Source organism: Musa acuminata, chromosome BXJ1-9 (genome assembly GCF_036884655.1).
Source record: "Musa acuminata AAA Group cultivar baxijiao chromosome BXJ1-9, Cavendish_Baxijiao_AAA, whole genome shotgun sequence".
Lineage (NCBI taxonomy): Eukaryota > Viridiplantae > Streptophyta > Magnoliopsida > Zingiberales > Musaceae > Musa > Musa acuminata.
In genome coordinates, this window is record NC_088335.1 from 12,482,296 (window position 1) to 12,507,500 (window position 25,205).

General features: G+C 40.0%; 3 protein-coding genes, 1 long non-coding RNA gene and 1 pseudogene across 5 annotated transcripts in view; 3 read left to right on the forward strand and 2 right to left on the reverse strand.

Annotated features, from left to right (window-relative positions):
• On the forward strand, nt 1-3,265 carry LOC103998210 (calmodulin-3). The gene is made up of 2 exons (XM_009419618.3): nt 1-238; nt 2,602-3,265. The coding sequence occupies exons 1-2, from the start codon at nt 163-165 to the stop codon at nt 2,973-2,975; spliced, it is 450 nt and encodes a 149-aa protein (XP_009417893.1). The 5' UTR covers nt 1-162; the 3' UTR covers nt 2,976-3,265.
• Nucleotides 3,266-3,958: 693 nt separating this feature from the next.
• Nucleotides 3,959-6,845, reverse strand: LOC103998208 (protein WHAT'S THIS FACTOR 9, mitochondrial). Its single transcript, XM_009419617.3, has 2 exons — nt 5,458-6,845; nt 3,959-4,202 (listed from the first exon to the last, which is right to left on the reverse strand). The coding sequence occupies exon 1, from the start codon at nt 6,770-6,772 to the stop codon at nt 5,615-5,617; it is 1,158 nt and encodes a 385-aa protein (XP_009417892.3). The 5' UTR covers nt 6,773-6,845; the 3' UTR covers nt 3,959-4,202; nt 5,458-5,614.
• A 1,349-nt stretch (nt 6,846-8,194) lies between these two features.
• On the forward strand, nt 8,195-9,821 carry LOC135594283 (uncharacterized). Its single transcript, XR_010480050.1, has 2 exons — nt 8,195-8,725; nt 9,370-9,821. It is a non-coding gene; the product is annotated as an uncharacterized LOC135594283 (long non-coding RNA).
• Nucleotides 9,822-10,873: 1,052 nt separating this feature from the next.
• On the forward strand, nt 10,874-12,672 carry LOC103998205 (serine/threonine-protein kinase-like protein At5g23170). Its single transcript, XM_009419615.3, has one exon. It carries the CDS (start codon nt 11,349-11,351, stop codon nt 12,423-12,425), a length of 1,077 nt encoding a protein of 358 aa, XP_009417890.2. The 5' UTR covers nt 10,874-11,348; the 3' UTR covers nt 12,426-12,672.
• A 7,068-nt stretch (nt 12,673-19,740) lies between these two features.
• Nucleotides 19,741-25,205, reverse strand: part of LOC135583973 (uncharacterized) — a 58,641-nt pseudogene continuing 53,176 nt past the window's right edge. Inside the window, exons 28-30 of the transcript XR_010479493.1 lie at nt 23,469-23,567; nt 20,658-20,696; nt 19,741-20,319 (exon numbers count right to left, since the gene is read on the reverse strand). The product of XR_010479493.1 is annotated as an uncharacterized LOC135583973 (transcript). The remainder of the gene's footprint in view (nt 20,320-20,657; nt 20,697-23,468; nt 23,568-25,205) is intronic.

The following is a 25,205-nucleotide window of genomic DNA, read 5'->3' on the forward strand; positions in this document are numbered from 1 at the left end:
CGTTCGGCAGAAGGAAGATGTCACGTCCGGTTATAAGAGCGTGTGGGAAGTAAGCCATCGCCGGCGAAGTCACGCTCCCTTTTCCTCCTCCCATTCCTTCACGGATCTCTCTTTCTCTCCTCTCTTCCTTCTCGTCTTTGTGAGGTCGATTGCGGAGGAGGCATGGCGGAGCAGCTTACGGACGACCAGATCGCCGAGTTCAAGGAAGCCTTTAGCTTGTTCGACAAGGACGGCGATGGTCTGATCCTCTCGATCCCATTCTGTTGTCATCCTTTGTTACCGCTAGATCTGTGCAGCTGTTGTGCTTTGATGGTCTTCCTTTACTTGGTTTCCACATTTCTTCGATCGGATCTGGTGTTTGATCCCACGATCACGGGTTAGGTTTATACCAATAAACGGCTCGAGTTTGGGGTTTTCTTGATGGTTGATAAAATGGATAAAGGCTTGTATGGTTATTTCACTTTCTCTTAAATTTTAGACAGATATCAAGACAATAGTGTCCCATTTAACCCTCTCGATCTATTATCCTTTTAGATAGATAGATGATCGCCACAAGCATTTGGATATGTTATTAGGTGAATCCATGATTGATTTTTCTAGATCTGCTTCAAAGATATTTATAGATCACCCAAGCCATTCATTTATTTTAAGAAGAGGATTTAGTGACAGAGTTAAGACTGCAACAAAAAAAAAGGTGGTTGTTTGTTTTTTTCTTTATTTACATGCTAAAATAGTCAATTGAAGTATTCAAAAAGTTATGCAGAAGGCCTGATTTCGGAGAAGAATTTTCCATATGATTACGAATTTGAGTAGATAAGTGAATGTACCATATGATCGTGTCAGCAAAAACCTTCACATCTCAGCTTGATCTAAAACGACATTTAGTAGCCTGAAGATCTTACTTTACAATCCATCATGCCATTTGTCTTAATTCTGCAGATATAAAATGTGAATGATTTGAAGGAATACAATCTGGTACTGTTCTTTTTAACTTGTTTTTTTGGCTGCTTTATAAAGAATTGGATCAAGACAGTCTTGAAATCCTGGATGCAGCTTCAGGACTGGATGGTTGGTCTTGGTAACTTAGCTTTTTATTTGAAAATGAAAAGGGCAAATGGGGAAGTTAGTTTATCTGCTACCGGAATATAAAGCTATAGTTAAGATAGATATGCATATGTATACACATATATGGTGACATAATGAGGGTGCTTGATTATCCAACAAGCATGAACATTTCAAAATGCTCAAGTAGCCAACTTGATCATAGTCTAACTTGTGATATGCTGAACAAGAATGCGGATGACATCCTTTGCTAGATGGAAGCCTCTGATCTTAGGGTATTAATCATGTTGATTTTGTCAACAAAGTCAAAGAAAGGTCAATACAATATGAAGTCTGCCTCACATAATAGTAATGTCATGTTGTTGTTTGTGATATTTGATTGACATTATATTCAACTCTAGAGGTGTATTCTCTTGCATTCATAAACATGTGAGTAGATAGAAATATTGCAATGTTATCTTTTCGTTGGTAGCAAGAACTGCTTCAAGAAAGGAACAGAGTTGAATACGGAATTTTAGGTGGATTCCTGACAAAGTATAAAGGGAACCTGAAGATATCGACAGTTGATTTGCTTATGTTCTGTTACTTCTTAATACTGAGCACTATATAATCTATTTGATTCACTTTATGCATATAGTGTCGTTCTTACTATTGGAATTCCTTGCACATGCAAAAAAACTGAAAAGATGAGTACTTGTATTAGTTGATACAGAGAACTCAGTTAAAAGCTGCATACTGGAGTCAGGAGGGAAGTTTAGGGCAGTTTGTCATGTCTTAAGGAGGTGCTACATTTCTCGCCATTGTGGAAGATTTGTAGATAAGTCGGGGGAAGTTTTGATGAGAGTTGCCTACAACTAAACCTATTTGCTATTTATGTCACAAAAAAGTTCTGTTTGCTTCTTGTTTGAACTCTGTCAATCAATACTCGGATGCTTCACTAATGGTTGATGTTTATGGCAAACAGCATATAAATACCTGCATTGAAATTTATGATCCGTTAATTGTGCCCCATTTCTAAGCATCAGGATTTTTTTAGCATTTGATAGAGATGGCGACGCCTAAGTTTACTTCATGCTAATTTTGGGACCTTTCTACCTGTTAAAATCATTCACGGACTATGTATGCTTCATTTGGGATTTTGAATTTGTAGAACAATTGTTCTGTCATTTAAAATGGTATATGATTCATTCTGCTACTGTGACATATTTATTCACTACAGACACTACAGATCAAAGACAAGGGGACTTGAATATTTACAGATAGTTGGGTTGTATCTAAGTAGTCCATGCCTTTTTTCAACCTTACCAACATCTTTGTAGAATTGAAGGTTTGTCCATGATTTGAAAAGTTCAACTTTACAGATAAATAGGTCATGAATGAAACTCTGCCATTTTGAGTAGAGATTTTTCTCACCGAATTTTGGCTTGATGGATAAGTATGGAAATCTCTTTAAATAAATAGATTTTACTTACCAATTTCAAACTGTTGCGAAGAAAGTGCCATATTATGTTACAAATATTTGAAGCGCACTCTTTACAGGTTGCATCACGACCAAGGAGCTTGGTACGGTGATGCGCTCATTGGGTCAGAACCCTACAGAAGCAGAACTGCAAGACATGATAAATGAGGTGGATGCTGATGGCAATGGTACAATTGACTTCCCAGAGTTTCTTAACTTGATGGCTCGCAAGATGAAGGATACAGATTCAGAGGAGGAGCTGAAGGAGGCTTTCCGAGTGTTTGACAAAGACCAAAATGGCTTCATATCTGCCGCTGAACTTCGCCATGTCATGACCAACCTCGGAGAGAAGCTTACGGACGAGGAAGTCGATGAAATGATACGTGAGGCTGATGTCGATGGTGATGGCCAAATCAACTACGACGAATTTGTTAAAGTCATGATGGCCAAGTGAGTTGATGGCCAAGTGAGTTGGATGGATGAGTTGTAAAATGGTAGCTATTGAATAGCCGAAGTTTAACTCTGGGTCTTTCCGGCTCTCTCTTGGTTGGCTTGAGTGGTCTGGTTGTGTTAAGAGTGTTTCTTCTGTGCATCCGCCCCCATGATTTTTGCTTGGATCTTTGGATTCAGGAACGTTTGTTTTCTTGGGTCTTTCTTTCCAACTTCTGTAAGTTTGGAACAATTAAGATATATTTTTGTTTGACCAAACATGAATGACTAGCTTTACTTCGTGTTTTTTTTCCAGCAATTTGTTTTTCTTTTGGTCCTTGGAATTACCCCTAATTACTTCTCGTGCAGTCTGATAAGGACTTGCACAAAAAGAAACCAGATTAGCCATAAGTGTGCACTTTGGACAAACATGTATCATCACTCTGCTGAAGCTTCAATTTCCTTTTGTTTGATCTTTAAGAACATCTATGTCAACTTAATGGGAGTCAGATGAGAAAGAAAAAAGGAAAACAGTCCTATATATATATATATAGAGAGAGAGAGAGAGAGAGAGAGAGAGAGTGTGTGTGTGTGTGTGATGGTCTTTCCTTCTCCTATCCTCTGGCTTCCTCTCTGATTACCTGCATGCTTTATCTTGGTCGCCATTTATCCCTCCATCTTGTTTTTTCTTTTATATTTGTTCTCTGATCTTTTGATATTTTAGAAATATTTCAATGTTTATGATTGTTCGAAATTTCTAGTAATATATTTGTTTTGTCAATCTTAAACCTGTTTTCTAGTGTTGCTTAAAGTTTGATACCCTTTTATCTTTTTTATGTTTACTAAACAGGCAATTGCAGATGTAAGACAATACTGTTCTGTAGGAATTCATAATAACAGAACAAATATTAAAAACAATTGCCTTTGGAATGAGAATATAAATGGGGATGAATTCATAATAATAGAACAAATATCAAACTAAAATTGCCTTTGGAATGAGAATATAAATGGAGATTCCAAGCAAAATTCATGTGCATTGATTTATTCTATTTTCGAAGGAAATGCAATACAGCAGATAAAACAAAAGACTGAGAGAAACAATAGCAACAAATAGGTAACTTACTTGCAGATTAGAAGAGAAACAATATTAGTCAATTAGACAAACAGCACCTTTTAAGTCTTCAAGTGTGGCCATTTGGGCTTGTCATCATGCTCATTATCTTGAGATTTGGAGACAACATCCTTCAAGTGACTGCATCAAAGAGGAAATCAATGAAAATGATAAGAAAAGGCTGGATCTAGCTCTCAATGAAATGCCAGATGAATGATAAGCTACAAAGATCACCCTCAATCCATGTTGCTATTCTACTTCGCTATACATTCGAAGATTGAGCATTTGTAACCATGGATAAAAGGAAAAGGTCAAGAAGCATCTATTAAGTCAATAGAGATGCTTCAAGGGCAAACTGTCAAGAATTTGTTCACTCCCGTCAATAGGCATGGACAACATGCTACAAACATCACCCTCGATCCATGATGCTATTCTACTTCACTGTACCTTCCAAAGATTGAGCATTTGTAACCATGGATAGAAGGCAAAGATAAAGCAAGCATCAATCAAATCAACTGAGGAGATCCTTCAAGGGTAGAATCTAGTTTTCAATGACATGCTAGAAACATCATCCTCGATCCATGATGCTATTCTACTTCACTATAGATTTTGAAGATTGAGCATTTTTAACCAAGGATAGAAGGCAATGGTCAAGAAGCATTCATTAAATCAATTGGGATACTTCAAAGGCAAAAGGTTCAGATTTTGTTCGCTAACTGGCAATAGATGTGGAGCTAGTTTTCGGTCAAATGGAAGATAGATTACATACTACAAGCATTATCCTTGATCCATGTTGCTATTCTACTTCACTATACCTTTCCTGATCATGAAATAGAAGGCAATGTTCAAGAAGCATCCATCAGACCAAATGAGATGCTTCAAGGGCAAAAGCTCAAGATTTTGTCGCTTTCTGGCAATAGACATAAATCTAGTTTTTGATGAAACACAAGATGGATAGCATGGCACAAGCACCATCCTTCCTTAAGTAACTTTTGAAGATCGAGCATTTCCAAACATGGACAGAGGGCAAAGGTCAAGAAGCATTTACCAAATCAATTGAGATGCTTCCAGACAAAAGATCAACATTCTGTTCACTTACTGGGTCTACTAGATTACAATGAAATGCAAAATGAATGGCATGCTGCAGACATCATCCTCGATCCATGTTGCTATTCCACTTCACTATACCTCTCAAAGATTGAACATTTGTAGTTGTGGATACAAGCCAAAGGTCAAGAAACATCTCTACCAAATTAATTGAGATGCTTCAAGCATAAAAGATAAAGATTTTCACTTACTGACAATAGACACGAATCTGGTTTTCAATGAAATGCAAGATGAATGGCATGCCACAAACAGCATCATCAATCCATGTTGCTATTCTACTCCACTATACCTTTTGAAGGTTGAGCATTGGCGACCACGGGTAGAAGACCATGGTCAGGAAGCATCCAGAGCATCACCAGCATCATCATCATCCAAAAGCATGCTAGAACGAAGACCACACCCCAATGCACCCATCTGAATCCTTATCTTCTTCCATATACCTTGGATTAGAGTTCACAGCCTGTGTGCCCTGCCACCTCAATCTCCTTCTTGAGATCTCCCTTGGTCCTCTCCTGCTGAGACGCCATCAACAGAGCCAAATACTTCTCTCTGATCTCCTGTAGGGGATGCTTAATTAGGAGATCGCTGCCACCGTAGGCCTCCCTGAGCACGACTGTCTGTATGGCCAGCTTTTGCGACAGGTAGAAGATGCCTGGGTGGCGCTCGAACACCTTGGTGAACTTGAATGGCAGACCGAGCGGCTTCCGAAGGTTGCTCACGTTCCTCCGCCCCGTCTTCTTTGCGATGGTGAGGTGGAGGAGCTCGTGGAAGACCCCTACGATTCTCTTCTCCGAGACGTCGGTCCGGGAATCGAGGCCCGAGGCATCCGCGTACGGGCTAGTATAGGGCAGCGTCTGCCACTCCCGCAGCCACGCCATACACTTCTTCTTCAGCCCGAATCCCCTGGTGAAACTCACCGGGAACGCCAAGCAGTCGCCGTCGGCTGAGGACGCGCTCTTCCGGAGCTCGGAGACAGCGAGGCGAGGGTCCCAAGAGACGAGCTTGAGCCAGATGCGCTCGTCGCCGGGACGGCGGACGAGCTCGAAGAAGTCCGGATGGCGTGGGACGAAGGAGAGGTGGTAGTCCGAGGGCAAGCCCATGTCCCACCGCAGATGGTCGACGGCGTGGAGCGGGAGCGACCTGTCGGCGGTCAGCATGAGGAGACGGCGGAGGCGGTCGACGAGGTCCTGCTCCGCGTCCGCGAGGGCCCCGAGCTCCATCCGACGGAGGCGGAGGGCGTCGTCAGAGAGGGAGAACCAAGGGCCGTCCATGCCGCCAAAGTCGGCAGACTCGCGGAAGACGGTAGGGAAGCGGCGTAGGAAGGCGCCGATGTTGGCGTGGGGAAGGGCCAACTGACGGCGGCACGGAGCGAGGTCCCGTAGGGCAGCCCGGCCGCGGGGCTGCGACGAGATAAGGTGGACGAGGTGGAGGGCGGGGCGGAGGTGGCGCTCGCGGGAGACGGCCCAATCGAGAGGCCGGTCCTTCACCCACTTCACCTTCACGTTCACCAGGGTCGCCCGCTGCTCTGCCATGAATGGGAGGCGGCCGCGCAACCACCGCCGCCCCAAGCACAACATCGCCCGTCGGTTCAGTCCGTTCGACATCGACTTCCATCTTAATATTGTTGGATATATTAAAATTTTATATATTTAGGTATTTTATTGGAAAAAGCCATGCGAAAGACTTTTATTACGCCCACCATATTCCTTTTTACTTGGAAGTCTTTTTCTTTTCACTTAAATGAAAATATTTTTATATTTTTACTCAAATGACTTAATATTATTTACAAAATTTGTAGTTTTGATAATTAACCATTATAATTTTTTAGATAAAAAATAATATTAATCATCTTAGAATCATGATCTAATGATTCTAAGACGATTAATATCATTTTATAAATTACGATAAATCAATAATTAATTTTTAATAATATAAGTGATCAAATTAATTTAATAAAATACTGAGGATATTTTCGTCCAAATAAAAAAAATCTCAGGTAAAGAGTATGCCCTATTTAATTTGTATTTTAATTGAGGGTCATTTCTCTGAAAAGAAAAACACATTAGGTTACAACAAAAGTAAACATTGGATGAGAAAGCAAATTGAGTTCCTCCTCAATATGACAGCTCTGATCTGAGATTCTGGTGTTGCTTAATCAGTGGAAAAAAAAAGTGGATACAGTCTTCTATCATTAATTATACTTTCTCTTCAATCTTCAATCTCGCTGTCCAGTGAGGATTTGAAGGTTGATGAGAACTTGGTTGGCTTGTTTCACAACCTTGTGTAAATTTCCTGTAATATAATAATATTCTATGACTTGTGCATGCATAGTTGTTGGATCCTACCATTCTGCTATGTTATTTGCTTGTATAAAAGATTGATGCATCTGATGGTTTGGAAATATTTTTCTCAAGGATTAGGTATTTCTTTAGCAGGATAGACGAGAGCAGGAATGATCAGATTGCTACTGGTGAGTTTTCATGTTCATGTGTGCAATTTGTTTGCTTTCAGATCACTCCACAGCAGATTGCTCTACTTGTAGCCTTTCTTTCCCCTCATTTTTCTATCTTAAAAGTCATGATAAGAGCTTAGTTTGTCACCAACTCTGTCCACATTTAGTTGATTCCAACGCAATGTATATTTTTTGGTAGGAGCAATGACCTCTTCTATTCACACTGTATAGTTTGTGTGAGGCAAAATGACAATATCATTTTAGGATGAAGTTTCTTCCACTAAATGATTCTTTTCTAACATTAATATAATCAGATGAAAGCATGGATGATTGCAGGTTTATGCAGTGATCCCCCAAAGGGAAGAAAAGCTTACTGAAATTATCAGTATATATTACTTCAAATGTCTAATCAGATTGATTGCCTTTTTAATTTTCATATATCAAAACCTCTTTAAATCCTTCCATCACTAATCTTCCTTCAATTTTAACTCCACTTTAGGCTCTTATATCACTGTGAAGCTTTCTTCAGTATTAATTAGATATAATAATATTATTATTCCCAATAATAGTTTTCTTGAGGAAAATGAATTCTCCATAACAGATTAAAATGATAACTTTTCTTCTTTTTTTTTTTTTGCTGCTTTTTCATGAGCAGTCATTATGTGACTTCAAATCTCTTTTTTGTTTGTTTATATTTTTTTAAGAAAATTGATTTACTCATTAAATTAACCTATTTGCTTGCTGAATCATGAACTGGGAAATCAGTTTATTAATCTGATATTTTTACGGCACAATAGCATAATTAAATGTTTATTTGCAGCAGATTTTGTTTAGAATTTATTAAGAATAATTAACCAGCCAGTATTAACTAGGGATGCAAATCACAGAAAGATCCGAACCAGAATAAATCGGGTCCCAGTCGGGTCATGCTCTAAATGGATCCATATTGGCTGGCCTCTATGCCCGGTAAGAAATAGGAGACGATAGCGCAACGAGAGCGGCTTATCCACGAGGCCGCTCCACCGTGTCGGGAAGCTCACATGGCTCTTCTCCTCCCTCCCCTCCTCTCCTCCGACGGTTTACCTTCCCGTTTCAGCTCGTCTCTGTAAGTGATCTTTGCACGTGTCTCTGTGATCTATTCATTGCAAGCTCTCTTTAGTGAAGTCTCCTTCTATGAGGTGAATTCGCTTTCGTCTATTTTCTCTTCTATGCTCGCTTTGGTTGTCCTCTTTCTTCGTCTGGGCATTTCTACAAGCACCTGGCGGATTTCGAGTTTTCACTTGTTCTCTGTTCCACTTTCTTTTCGTTTTGGGGAATGTTTTCGGCTGTTCTGGTCTTGCCTCTTGGTGATTCTGATGTGTGATTGACCGTGGATTTCATGGGGAGTTGTATCAAAATAACAGCTTTAGCTGTGAGAAAAATTAGGTTCTGTAATGCGTTTGTCATTATAACTTACTTTGCTCTGTACGGATTCGCATTGATTCTAACCTCGGAGGGTTCTTTCCTGCACTAGGTTGAGCTGAAATATGTGATTTGATTTGGTTTGCTGCGTCGTATTCTTTCTTGGAGCTCCTTAATTTCTGTGTCCAACAAGTTCCAATTTTGCGACTTTATACGAAATAACGATTTCGTAATTCTAGTCTTTATTCAGTCTTCCTAGTCAAATCATTTTGATTTTTTGTTTCTTGCTCTTCATTGCAATGGACTACTAATTTGGTTCAGATGAGCTTTGATTGCACTTTCTTTCAGCCTTGAGGTTGCAGAGGAACCTCATTCTTCAACCAAGACCCTTCGATGGACTGACTGTTTCCTTGCCTTGTGCATTCGCGGAGAGGAGGTTGACGATTGTTCATGCATCTTCGGAGACCGATGGGAACGAGGGAAGTGAAGCCGAGGCTATGTCGGTGGAGAATCTTCCTCTCGAGTCGAAGATGCAGCTAAAACTTGAGCAGAAGCTGAGGATGAAGCTTGCCAAGAAGATTAGGCTTCGGAGGAAGAGGCTTTTGCGGAAGCGGAGGATGAGGAAGAAGGGACGATGGCCGCCTTCAAAGATGAAGAAGCTTAAGAATGTATGATCGACAACAATACGACGGGGTGCAAGCATTGACTTTGCATTTCTTGTATTGTGTACTGGTAAAAGACTTTTCTACAAATGCATTGACTTTTCTACAAATGGAATAGATTCTTTGGCTCCGAGCAAAGTGATGGAGATATAACCTTTACCCAGTGTTTGCTCGGCCATCATATTGCATATATTCATTCTGCCTCACTAAGTATTCCCATGCTAGAATCCCTTGACAAATCTGTGCAAACAATATGTGCCTAAATATGCAGCTAACCAAATTGCAAACTTGTTACCACAGCAAAGAATTCTTGTTTAAGAAGTGTGTAAATATGACCAAGTAGTAAGATCAAGTGCTACAAACTACTGCCAATTTTGGTGCTTCAAGGAAGTAGCAGAAGGGCAATAAAAGCAAACATTGGTCAAAAGAAGACTGCAATCACTGGAGAAACTTTCAAGGGAGGATGGACTCCCATAGAATTATTTATTGAGGATTAGGAGGAACCATTATCTGTTATCTCTAGCTCTTATCCATTGGCCACATATTAAATGAGACATCAATCATCATGCCCCCCCCCCTGTTTGTTTAATCTTTTTCTTCCTTCTTTTTCTTTGGGGATCTAAAGGAAATGGTGGATCAAAGACATTCAAATTTATTTGGATAGTGATAGGAAGAGCTAACTCTATGTCCTCCACTGAAAAAAAAAAAAAAAGGAAAAAAAGTAAAATATATGATTTCATGGAGTGATTGATTCAGCCAACCTAATCCACTGACTCCCTAACTGTCTTGTCTTAACCAATAATTTTCACATCCTTAATGGTGATGGTACACATTTGGGAGGTCATTGTTCATCAAACCTAACAACCCTATCTCAATGCTCTCCATCTCCTCCGATGTTTCAGCCATGCTTGTTTTCTCGATGACGATGATCTATGGGTCACCTTGGAATTAAAGCTTGAAACTTTGAGCCTTTGTGGGTCCAAAAGTTTACCATCGTTACATGAAGAATCCTGGTAAATCCACTTCAATCTTTGTTGGCCTCCAATATACTAACAGTCTCTGAGCTTGTTCACACACTTGGTGTGTCTCTCTGTCTCATACACACAGATTATACATTACTTTAGAGGTCACAAAGTGGAGCAGAGTGGTCATGATGGAGAATTCATTGAAAGAATATTTCTAGCATATTGCATACCCTTCTTTAATCTGTCCAACGTTTGGCTTAGCTAGTAGATCTACACAGTAGATGAGCCACAAAAGTGCTCATGATAGGACAGTCCAAGTGTTGTATGTCTTGAACTTGTGCCACCATGACACAGACTTAGTCAAATTTGGGAGTAAAATGTACCTCCATGAAGTTGCTTCTACGAAGAAACTTTGTGTAGGAATGACAGCTTGCAAGCAGCCATCAATGTGTACTGTTGCATGCTAAATAATGTTGTCATTCCTCGAGGACCTAAAGAAGGGAAATGTGGCATCTCCTCCACCTTTGGCAGCTCCACAGATTGGTTCCATTTGCTTTTGCTTTCCACATCTTTTACTCTTCTCCTCCTTTATAGTTGGTCTCTCCGGGGACCATCAGAAAGTTGAAACGGAGAAGAGAGAGAGAGAGAGAGAGAGAGAGAGAGAGAGAGAGAGAGAGAGAGAGAGAGAGAGAGAGAGAGAATGAGGGAGTTCAGCTACGAGGACATCGAAGCTGCCACCAAAAGCTTCGCTTCCGAGCAGTTGATCGGGAAGGGAAGCCATGGAAGCGTCTACAGAGGCAGGCTAACCGACGGACGGATCGTGGCGGTGAAGAAGCCATCACGACTTTTGAACGACGACAAACTCAGCAATGAGATCGACATGCTCGCCTCCGTCAAGAATTCGGGCGTCGTCGATCTTGTAGGCGTCAGCCGAAGCCCAACCGGCGGTCCGCTGCTCGTCATGGAGTTCATGCACCGCGGCTCCCTCCATGACCTCCTCCACTCGTCTTCCAACTCCCCTGCGTGGCCTCGCCGCTTCGCCATGGCACTCCAGCTCGCCCGCGCCGTCCTCTCCCTCCACGAGGCCGCGCCGGCGATCATCCACCGCGACATCAAGTCCGCCAACGTGTTGCTGGACAGCAGGTGGAACGCGAAGCTGGCCGACTTCAGCATCGCGGTTCGAAGAGACGACCGCATGCAGCCACTCGACTCACCGATTCCGGCGGGCACCATCGGTTACTTGGATCCGTGCTACGACGAGTCGGGCGAGTTAGGCCCCAGGAACGACGTGTTCAGCTTCGGGGTGGTGTTGTTGGAGCTCGTCAGCTGCAGGAAGGCGATGGACATGGAGCGCGATCCATCCTCCATCGTCTCGTGGGCTCTGCCGATTCTGAGAGCAAACCGGCTTGCGGAAGTCTGCGACGGGAGAGTAGCGTTGCCGGGCCGCATGAAGAGGCCAATCCGTCGGATGCTAAGCATAGCCGAGAAGTGTGTCTCGGAGAAGGTGGAGGGGAGGCCTTTGATGGGGGAGGTTGTGAGGGAGCTGCAAGGGGTGGTGGAAGACGTGATGCCATGGCCAATCTTGGGTTCTGTGAGGAGCAAGGTCTCCGAGGGAGTCCATAAAAGTGTTCGAGCTTGGAGGAGGTGGGTCGAGAAGAGGGTCAACACAGGGAAGAGTGTTGTGTGCAAGAATTACCTGCTTGATGATGGTGGGGCTGATGAGTGTGGTGATGATGAGCATGGCAAGCGCTTGTTGATGTTTTCAGCTGAGAAGTAGGTGCTCATAGCTTGATTCCAGCAGCAGAATTCACTCACACTGCATGAGAGAGAGAGAGAGAGAGAGAGAGAGAGAGAGAGAGAGAGAGAGAGGATAAAAGCCACCAGGCAGTAGGAGTTCTATATAGATTTAAGGTTTCGGTTATTGATATGTATACTTTAATGTTAAAGCACAAATACTATGTAAAATCAACATATTTATCTAATTTAATGTTGATGCTTTAATAATAGTTACTTTTTTTTTTTTTCTCTATGTATTTATTTTTATTCCGCATCATACGAGCTTAAACCTGGTTTTCAGCAATGATCTGCAGTAAATGTCTCATATTGTAAAATCACGTACTCAAATGGATAAAAAATCCATCCTCTAATTAAAGATTGCTGTGCTGAATCCGTGATCTCTGGCTGCAAACAGAGGAGTGACATTGAATTGAAACTGCTGAAGTACTACTTCCATTGTTCGAGGAGATCATGGATGGGGCACTGTAAGAATCCTGTTACCCGTATGAGCTTATAAATCTAATCATTTCTGGAAGTTAGAAATCTTAAGAACGCACAGCACCTTATCACCTCATAAAGGCATTTGGAATTAATTGTTAATGCTAGAGATGCTAGACTGTCATGCGCATGACAACTCCACCCACATTTATGTGGTAGGATATGTTATTTTGGCAAGTCTCATAGTCTCGCATCCAAAAAAAATTAGATTTGTTATCTCCCATTCGAAAAAAATTAGATTTGTTATCTCCCATTAGAACTATAAATAAGGATCTGGGCTTTGAAGTCAAATATACCACAAGAGGCACCACAAGAAAAACCTAAGAATTTATTTTGGGTTTAAGTCCACACTCAGTTAAACAGTTTGGGCTTATAGTTTGGATTTTTTTTGTTTAATAGATTCGGATGTTTTATGGCCTACGAACATCTTCTTAAGGCATTTGTAATAGTCCCTTTTTTATAATAGTGATTTGCTCCTCCTTCGTCCGTGGATGTAGGTCAATTGGCCGAACCACATAAATCTGATGTTCTTGTCGCTTTTATCTTTTCCGTTTTATTATTTTTGTTGGGTTACCAAAATTACCCTTTGGTAAATTTCTTGGGGCTAACTTTAACAAACTGGTATCAAAGCTTGGTTTCGGGATCTTTTGGCAACAATGACAATAACAAAGATCATTGTCGAGAAATTCGACAGAAATGTCAACTTCAGCATGTGGCAACTCAAGATGGAGACCATTCTAGTTTAAGACGGAGTTGATTTAGCACTATAGGGAGTTGAGAACATTCTAGATGATACGTCAAAGGAAGATCTTGCGGGTATGGATAAGAAGGCCCGATCCAGCATTATTCTAAATCTATCTGATGAGGTTTTATGAGAGGTAGCTACGGAGACTACGGCTAAGAACATGTGGGACAAGCTTAAAGCCTTGTATATGAAGAGGACAGTAGAGAATCATCTCTACTTAAAACAGAATTTGTATATGCTTCGGATGACTGAAGGTACATCTATACTCTCACATCTTGATAAATTTGATTCCTTGATTATGGATTTGGAGAATATAGATGCAAAAATTGATGATGAGGATAAGGCATTGTTACTTTTGTGTTCTCTTCCATAATCTTTTAAGCATTTTCGTTATACTATGATTTATAAAAAAGAAACAATTTTGTATCAGGAGATTAAATCTGCACTAAAATCTAAGGAGTAGATAGATAGAGATATCATTGGGGAAAGTAGAGAGAATTAGGCTGAAGGTCTGGTTGTTAGGGGGAGAACAAATAAAAGGGAATTTGATAATAGTAGATCTAAATCTAGATCTAAATCCAAACATAGAAATTTGAAATGCAGATATTGTCATAAAATGGGACACATTAAGGCTGATTGCTTTAAATTGAAAAATAAATTAAAACAAAAGGAAAAAATTATTGAGAAAACTACTGAGTTTGCTAAAACTAGTGTAGCAGTTGATGAGAATGATGAAAATATTTTCTTTGCTACTAACGACAGGACGAGGTCTAAAAATGAATGAATTTTAGATTCTGGTTGTTTTTATCACATGTGTCCTAATAGAGATTTATTTTTCACATATGAATCTTGTAATTGTGGGATTGTTTTGATGGGCAATAATGCAGCATGTGATGTTGTTGGTAGAGGAACAATCCGAATTAAAATGCATGATGGTATTGTGAGGACGCTCACTAATGTTAGACATGTTCCTGATTTAAAAAAGAATCTCATCTCTTTAGGCACCCTAGAGGCCCTTGGGTGTAAATACACAGCTGAATGTGTAGTTATGAAAGTTTCTAGAAGTGCTCTTGTTGTTATGAAAGCTTGTAGGTCTGGTAGCTTATATATTTTGCAGAGAACTACTATCACAGGCTCGGTTGCAGTCTCGTCATCATCATTGTCTGATTCTGACATCACCAAATTATGACATATACGTTTAGGTCATATGAGTAAAAAAGGTTTGAGCACATTGAGCAAAAGTGGTCTACTTTGTTGACAGAGTACTGGGCCACTGGATTTTTGTGAACACTGTATTTTTGGAAAGTAGAAAAGAGTCAGCTTCAATTCTTCGACAGTTCACAAAACCAAAGGTACTCTTGACTATATTCATTCAGACCTTTGGGGTCCAACTCATGTTCAGTCCAAGGGTGGTGCCAGGTATATGTTGACCTTCATTGACGATTATTCTAGGAAAGTTTGTGTTTATTTTTTGAAGCATAAAAATGATGTTTTTATAATCTTTAAACAATGGAAGGCTTTGATTGAGAAGCAAACGGGTAAACAGATTAAGTGGCTTCGAACAGATAATGGCATGGAATTTTGTGAAGGTGACTTTGATGAATTCTGCAAAAATGAAGGAATAGTTCGGCATCGCACTGTTAGGATGACGCCTCAACAAAATGGTATAGCCGAACATATGAACAAAATACTCTTGGAGAGAGCAAGGTGTATGATCTCAAATGCAGGGTTGACAAAGGACTTTTGAGTAAAGGTGATTAATATGGCATGTTACATTGTCAATCGCGCTCCTTCTACAACACTTAACTTTAAAACTCCGGAGGAAGTTTGGTCAGGTACTCATGCTGATTACTCTGATTTAAAATTTTTTGGGTGTCCAGTGTTGAATCTCGTATTTTGATGATGAAACTACTTGATATATGTTTATGATTTAATCTGCGTTTTGAGTGACGCAGGATGCTTCGATCAGGATGAGACAATTAAAGCAGGAAAATCATGTTGTGCCGAAGGAACATGTTAGAAGATTGGACGTCGGGCCGGTGGATCGGTCGACGTATCGACAGAAGGCTTCGGGTCGAGGACTCGGGCATCGGGCCAAGAAGAGCGGGTATTGTACCAAGGATATCGGAGTTGCGGAGTCAACTGGCCGATTGGGCAATAGGCTGCCGGAGAGGACGATGCGCCGAAGAATCGGACGAAGCGTCAAGGGACCAATGACATACCAGACAACTTGGTTAATTGCTTAGGATTAATTGTCTCGATCGAATTTTTGTTTTAAGTGTGCAGGATTAACTACGATGGAAGAAAGACATGCAGTAGGAGTTGTGCCGGAGTCAAGACAATGATCACGTTGGGAGTTTGAGAGTTCGACGGAAGTTCGGACAGTCGTCGGAGGTTCTACGGGAACAAATCCGAGAAGTCCATGAGCTTGCCAAAGAAGCTCGTCGGAACTCGCCAAGTGGATCGTCGCAAGTCCAGGAGTTTGCCGGAAGTCCGTAGGAGCATCACCGAGGGTTCATCGGATGATCGACGGAAGTTCGCCGGAAACTCGCCGGAAGAAGCGATTGACGCACCGGAGCAAGCAGCAGAGATTGTTCTAGGATTTATCGTAGTTAGCACATTGATTAAGTTGGAAATGGGAGGTGATCCCATTAGCTTAATCTTGGGGCAATTGGGCCCCTGAAAAACCGAAATTGGGCCGAATGGAGCTACCCATTCGGACCCTGATTGCTGTGGGAGGTGCAACCGCCCAAGCCAGGAGGTAGCACTGCCTGGGCTAAGTCTCCCAAGGAGACTGGCGGTGCAACCGCCCCAGCCAGGAGGTGGCACCGCCTGGGCTCAGTCTCCGAGCGAGACTGGGTGGTGCAACCTCCCATGACAGAGAGGTAGCACCGCCTGAGCTCCGTCTTCGAGCTCCGACAGGCGGTGCAACCGCCTCAATCAGGAGGTGCAACCGCCTGGGCTCAGTCTCCGAGCCAGACTGAGGCGGTGCAACCGCCCCTAATAGAGAGGTGCAACCGCTTGGGCTCAGTCTTCGAGCTCTGCCAGGCGGTGCAACCGCTCCAGTCAGGAGGTGCAACCGCTTGATCCCGAAATTCCGGGATTTAATAGTTTTGAGCTCCGAATTTGAACTGGGTTGGAGCCTATAAATACCCCACCCATTCAGCACTGAAGAGAAGAAGAGATACTCGAAATCTTGATTTCTTTCTGTGATTCTTAGAGCTCAAAATTGTTGTAAAGGCCAAAAGTTCTCCTCCTTCTGTTCTTCAAAGTTTTGAGTTGTAAAGAGAGGAGAGAAAAGTTCTGTAAGGGTTATCTTCTGAGCCCGTCAAAAGGAGTGAAACTGTAAAAGGGAAGTTGGCCTTCGCCTATTAAAGGAAGGCCTCTAGTTGACGTCGGTGACCTCGTCGGTGGAGGAAGCCAAAAGTGGAGTAGGTCAAGACTGACCGAACCACTCTAAATCTCGGTTTGCATTTACTTTGAGCATTTTATCATTACTACAAACCTCCTAAATAGCTACTGCCTTCTGCGCTTTTACGAACGAGTTTCTAAGTTCAGAACTTTCCAAATCTGCGTTTAGACGTAAATCGGCCTTTTCGTACGATCATCACATTTCAGTTTACGTTTATGTTTTGATTTCAATCATAACTGTAAACTGCCTTATGCTCATTTATAAAACGTATCTCAAAGTTTAGTATCTTTAGAATCGGCATTTACATCAAAATCTGCGTTTAAACGTAAATCAGTTTTTCCGTACGAACGTCGCATTTCAGTTTGCGCTTGCATTCTGATTTCCATCATAAACTGCAAACTGCTTTCATAGATTTACTTTAATGTCATCTCGCTTAATCTTAAGTTAAAGTAATCTTAGAATCGGCTTTTATATCGAAATCGTTTTTTATTAAAACGAAGGCAGCTTTCGTTTTAATCATAGTAAGATTTCCGCTGCACTAATTCACCCCCCCCCCCCCTCTTAGTGCTCTTGATCCTAACATCTAGCATACATGCATATAAATGAAGGAAAATTAGAGCCTCGAGCTAAAAAATGCATTTTCCTTGGGTATGCTTCTGGGGTGAAAGGATATAGATTATGGTGTTCTGATCCCAAATCTCTAAAATTTGTAATCAGTAGAGATATTACTTTTGATGAATTGTTTATGTTATCTTCTAAAGAGGAATCAACTAGTTGTACAAATGATAGTGCGTAGAAGCAGGTGGAGGTTGAGATTGGTATTTCTAATTCTTTTAAGTCAAACTCTTTTACTCAAAGAATGCCAGTAGATGATCCCGAGTCTACTGACGCAGATGATCCAGAGGAAGAGCAATATTCCATAGCCAAGGATAGACCACGGAGAAATATTCGACAACCACAAAGATATGCAAATTTGGTTACATATACTTTGTCTGTTGCAGAAGTTGGTGAGCTTACTTCCTACTCAGATACAGTTTCTTGTGATAATTTCGCTAAGTGGTTGATCGCGATGAATGAAGAAATTGAATCTCTCCATCAGAATAGAACTTGGGATCTTGTGAAGCCGCCTTCGGGTAAGAAAATTGTTGGATGCAAATGGGATACTATTGCCGAAAGAAAGATCCTTGTTTAGAAAATTCATACGAAGAACAATCCAACTGATATGTTTACAAAGCTTCTTCCGGTTTACAAGTTCAAGCAGTGCTTGGAATTGATTGGTGTTCATTGTTAGTGATTGCCTGTTAGAGCTTTTATGAAGAAGGTGGAGCAAGTTTTATTGGGACATGCCAAGATAGAGATTTATTAGTTTGGCAAGTCTCATAGTCTCACATCGAGAAAATCAAACTTGTTATCTCCTATTGGAACTATAAATAAGGGTCTCGGCTTGAAGTCAGATTCACCATAAGAGGCACCACAAGAAAAACCTAAGTATTTGCATTGGGTTTAAGTCCACACTCAGTTAAATAGTTTGAGCTTATAGTTTGAGTTTTTCTTGTTTAATAAATTCGGATGTTTTATAACCTATGAACATCTTCCTAAGATCTTTGTAATAGTCCCTCTAAGGTATTTGTAATAATCCCTCTAGTATTTACTCCTTCGTCCGTTGATCAAACCACGTAAATCTGGTGTTCTTGTCATTTTTATCTTTTTCGCTTTATTATCTTTGTTGGGTTGCCAAAATTATCCTTTGGTAAATTTTCTAGGACTAACTCTAACCATAATTGCAAGACACCCCACCAGAATTTCAAAGGGCACCAGAAGGAGACCACACAATGTCAAGGTTACAAAATGAAAGAGCTGCAAGACATAGGGTTTAGGGTTACAAAATGTCAAGGTTCCAGCAGAACCAAGAAAATGAAAACTTTCTCCTTCACACAAAATGATACAAATGTAGAATGCCACATTTTAGCAAAAACCCGACATAATGTAGAGAAATCATGTCCATTCAGAAAACAAAACTCAGCTACCCTATTCTGCATGTTAGATCTTAAATAAAACAAATGCGGAAAAGAAATCCGTTAATCAGCAGACTATAATCACCATCGTAGACACTTCCAACTTTCCAATGCTAATGTGACGACAATTTAGGCCAGTAAATGATGAGAATCAGGGATGCACACCTAACACGAAAAATAAAGTTTCACATTCATTCAAAAGAAAAGAAAATTGAACTTACAGAGAACACCTAGAGGAAATTGACGTAATATATCCATTATTTCATAATATGCAAAAAGTTAATGTTCATGAAACAAAAAAATTTTGACCATCATGTAACAACAAAGAAAGTACAGCGCCCTATATGACAGCTTAAACAATGTCAGTTGGGCAGGCGTAGATGAGCTGTAGCAGAAACCATGCATCATTCTTACAACAATCATTTAACAAAACCTACCTCCCATAGAGTACATGAAAAAATAGATAGATATTGAAGTAGAATATCTTGATATCATACCATATAAAATATTCTAAATAGCAGGTGCAAAAGATGCAGGTGCATAAGATGACTCAAGGAAAAACTCCATAAAACCATGGATGTATATCAGTCAACAACAAATACAATGAAAGAATTAATGTCCACCAGAGCACCATTAACAGAGGGCATTAACATACATTTTTTGCTTTAATATCAAACAAAAAATAATAATTTGGAACAACAATATTGGTAAAACAACAAATGGAAATCCACTATCCATATACAGCAACTGTCAAATTTTACTGTACAAACCAACCCTTCAAAGTTCCCCACATTATCATCCCCGGTATAAAATGGACCACAAGCAAAGCACCACAGAATTTACATGGACAAAGCTCTGATATAAAAGCAAATATCTCCAGGAATGATTGTCCTTGATATCAGAAATTCATGGGCAGTCCCACTAAATAAAAAGAAAGAGAATTTGGAAACTGTAGGCACCACTGTTATTTTCTCATGGCTGCATTCCCTTGTTGGAGAGCATCACTGCAAAAGAATCAATGATGGGGCATATACACAACAATGGTTGAAAGGTTACTTCAGAGTAGAAGTCTATGAAAAATTATCAGCTACTAGACACGGAATTCACGTCTAAAAATCGTCAGATTTTGGGTGAACTTGTCCCTGTTCTTCGAATCCAAACTCCTCGTCACATCAGCCATCAGCTTCTCAAAACACAGTGAAAGACGTTGCTGTTGATCCATAGGCTGCATATGCAAGGAAATCCAATCATAGGATCACAGGTATTGGATCATATAGTTGCTGGAAAAATAAGAATATAGATACACACTAAATAGTTCAAAATGTCTTATCAGAATAGGTAAGTCCCAAGTCCACTATCTCTATAGGAACAATGCTGAAATGCCAAACTAGACATATTAAAAGACAACAGCAGAGAAAGAAAAGAGACAATCAACCATGTTAGAAAGCCCAAGGGCAAAATCAACAGTCAATGACAATGTTTTAAGCACTTATTTAGGATGGGGTAGTAATGACAACAGGAGTAAAGACATACATTAGAAGAAAGCTCAATGTTAGCACTAACCTGTGATGCCAACATCTGTATTCTCAAATTTGTAAACATCTGCAGATAGAAGCAATGTAAAATCTGAGAAACATCTCAATGCAACAACAAATCTAAGCACTTTGAGATGCAGAATAATAAGATATCTTAGAATTGTTTATTTCAGAATCAAATTTACTACAAAGCACAGAGAGTTGTGCAGAGTTTAATTTGTCCAAAAATAAGTACATCTATTTTTCCATGAAATATCATAGAGAACCGATGCAAAATAGTTTCTGCATGAGAAATGCGATGGACTGTATGATGCGAAAATAAAATAAGGTCATGCCTGATTTTTTAAGATTTCACTATTGCTGGTTGAAGAAAAAGAACAAGAATGAAACAGCAAACAAAATGGATCTCATTAATAGGTTACTGTGATAGCAATTGTATGGAAGATGAAATAGGAAACAGTGATAAAACCATCAAGAATTGCAGAGACCTGGCAAATCCCTTGGAACAAAAACAGCGCTCCCTTGGATGAAACATCATGCCTTCAATAAATTGGCAAGATTGATGGCCAAGGAAATAATGAACAAAGATCCTAGAAATTGACCTTGAAGTGGCCCACTTATGGAAGATCTAAATCCACTTCCTGAAGGATTACAAAACAAGGACTGCTGTACCGCCTAAAATAGTATGAAACAGGCTGTATCCACCGGGTTGGGCATGGACCGATACGCGAACCGCTACCATTTTGGGCAGACCAGCCCAAACCATGATGCCGCTGCCATTGCTGTTGGATGTCGCTCGCCCGTTCGCCAGTGTTTATCTCTCTGGTACACGCCCTCCTCTTCTTCTCCTTTTCCTTCTCCACCGCTCCATTTTCTTCCTTCTTTCTCCTCCACTACTCCATCTTCTTCCTTCCTCTTCCACTGCTTCCCCTTCTTCCTTCTTCTCCCTCCTTCCTCCACTGCCCCTTCCTCTTCTCCCTCTTTTTCTTCCTCTCTGAAACACCGGTACCTACCAATGTACGATGCATACCGATCCAATCAGATCACCAAAACCAAAATGGATCCAATACCCGAAATAGCGATCCTTGTTACAAAATATGGTAGAGATGGTAGAAGCCATCTAAGATTCTAAAAACTCACAAGACATTACACTAGGAACTTGATGAATAAGGAGTCAACTATTATTGCTTAGGTATCCTAACTTGGAATGTGTTTTTACCTAACGAACATTTGGAGAATGATGAGACAGATGATCTACCATGGACAATGGTTAATTTAGATCATAGCACACAGTAAAATACCTGCTCTGAAATATGTGGGTATAACATAATATATGATGGTTTGCAAGGGCTCATAATGTAGCCTCCTCTACTCTATTTTTCACTCTCTTGTTTGATTACCTTATCCCCTCACTAGCAGTGATCTGACAAAGCATTACCTACACTAGTTCTGGCAACCTATGCTGGAAAGTACACATACTTTGATGGGTAAAAAATATTTAAATACGTACTCACTAATATAATGGACCTAGAGCAATTTCTAGGTCTATGAGCCAGCATAGCTCTTTTGCTATACCATGCCAATCACCACATACTGTTCCGGCTAAATTGCAGTATGCGCCCACAATCTAATATATGTCCATAGTTATAATGATGGAATCAAATATCGTGACACACTGACCATACTGGTCCCATGTTGTAGAGGTATGCTTGTGTACCAATTATAGTGATAAATGTGGACATTTTAATTATTTTTTCTGCTGTGTAATAAGGCATATTGTATTATATCATATGTAATGGCCTGAGAATTCTGGTACAGGTACAGGTAAAAGTATCGTAATCCTTGCTTCTAACTATGTAATAAGAGTTAGATCTAAACTTTGGGTTTTGCAATCAGATCATGACAAACCCAAAAGGGTATAAGTGCTTGGCAAAACTTATGTACATTGCACTCAGCTCCCAGTCAACCAAACAGCAGATTTATAGTCTCACGACTCAGCCAGTACAAAAAGTTCATATTCAAGTTCACCATTATCTCATCCAATACAAGGTTACATGAAACTTTATTTGAGATGATATCATGACAAATTTGTTTCACGGATTATTTATAAACCAGATGTGAAACTAATACTGGAGAACATGCACACAAGCATCCACATGATGCTTGAAGCCTTGAACTATCTATCCTAGTCATAAGATACACAATGCAAAACTTGGGACACTCCTGACTTGACAAAGATTACTCACCACTTACCACTTACCAGTCCACTTGCACACCGTTACCATAAGAACCTTTATGTATTAGAATGTCAGGAAACTGTATCTCATGCATATTGATCTAGTGTATCATAGGAAGTGGCAAAACCTATAAATTCAGTAGAACCTGGTGTTTCATGATCGTTTGAGCCATCCATACAAAACGTACTGCTCATTTTAAAGGAGCACAGTCATTTGTGTCACTTTTGCTCCAACTATTCGATGCCTCAATCTCAGTAAATATTAATATACTATTACAACAAGGAAAAGAATACCGAAACGAAACAGATATGCTACTTGACAGTTTTAGTCAAAGATGGTGCATTCTGACTCACAAAAATAAGCAAGAAATTGAGAATTCTATGTAGTATCTTTAGCTAGATAACATAATTTACATGTCTACCTTTAGATTAGATATCAAGGGAAATTGTAACAAAAACAATTACCATAAACTTTATTCCATTTTATGAGATAAATGCATTTCAACAACAAATCCATAACTCATTTTCCATGGAAAAAATATTTCCACGACCAGTTATACAGTGGAATGATATAGTTACTTGGCATGAAATTAAGCATGTCACCTGCTCATTTATCAAAATCAAGCTCAGCATTGGTCTGCTAAGACTCCATTGGTTGCCACAGTCTTCAAATAGGACTATCTCAAACAAGGTCCTGAGTATCTGAAAGTCAACTAAACTGTTATGTGAAAATGCTCATATAAATTGGACTAAACAAGACAAGAATACTAGAGGAAAAGAAACAGAAAGTATTGCTCAATTGTCTACTAGCTTGACGTTCCAACAGATGCTAATCGCTAGACAAGGTGTTATAACTAAAATACATTGGACCTTTCCTTATAGCTTAAGTTTTTGGATAAGTGGTTACCATTATAAATTTTCATCATGGTACGTAAGTTTAAATCATGTATCAACTCCTCTTCATTTTGTGTAATATTTAATTAATATTTATGTAATTTAACTTGCACTATGTACTTGGGTTCAATTCATGTGTCAAGCCTAATCCGGCTTACACATGAGCAAGTTGCAACATATATCATGTTAACTGTCAGATAAAAATCATTATTTTCTCCTCATTATGACTTATCAAACATTGACAAGTTTCTAAATTATCACATAGAGAGAGAATTCATAACACGAGCCAAAGCAAAAGTCACATTATCTGGCCTATGATAACAGAAAAGAGAGATACAAATGATGGTATTGGATCTAATTATGTAAATTTTTTTTAGGTTTCATGCAAGTTCTGTATACAGAAAATTGAGGGAACCCAGATCAGCAAGGTTAGGAGCACCATGAGTAGGATTTTCTAGATGTATCAAATATAAATTTTGCGGAGAACATATGCATTAGCCACATGATGCACTAGCTTAAGCCATCTGAAACTGATCCTCAAAAATCTTGATATTGTTTTAGCTTCCACTATCTTCATGCTAAAACTTTTATCGACTTTGAAATGTTCCAAAATGTTTGAATGCTTCTTTTAGCCAAAGCAAGAAATTTAAAGTACTGAAAATTTACAAATTCCAAGTCTATTATCAGAATCTAAGTTTACTCTAATAGAAGTGAAATTCTGGCTCCTAGGATATGGTAAATAAAAAAAATCAGTAAGCCAAGAATAAATACCGGCTTCTGTGATCACAATACAATGTTTTGAGTAGTTTAATCCAAGGTTTGCCATACCGGACTGTACCGCCCGGTACGGGCGGTATGTACCGGTCCGACAGACCAGCGGTACGCGGACCGCACTGTACCGTACCGATACTGTAGCAATACCGTAGCACACTGTAGCGATACTGTAGCACACTGTAGCTACACTGTAGCTGGGTGTACCGCTCGGTACACCTGTATGTACCGCTCGGTACACCTGTGTGTACCGCTCGGTACACCGTACCGTACCGATACCGAGCCCGGGTCGAAACACCGGTACGGTACGATACGGCGAACCTTGGTTTAATCTACATAAACATGGGTCCATCAGAAATAAAAAACAATAGTTATTTGGAACATATTAAAAGATAAAAAATAAAAATCTTCTCATGTGCTGGTACATTGCAGTCCTCCCCTTTATTCATCATATATCTTCCCTTCCCTACTATCAAACTTTGTTATCTCTCAAATACTTCCATCCTTTGCTATTGCCGAAATCAGACCTCTTAGATCGTTTATTTTGAAAATACTTGTAATATCTTTTAGTATTATCCTATAATTTACTGGAACAATTACACCAGGACCAAAGATCATTTACTTAATGCAATTGCAACTATCAAAATATATCTTTTTCGAGCATTGCATTATGTT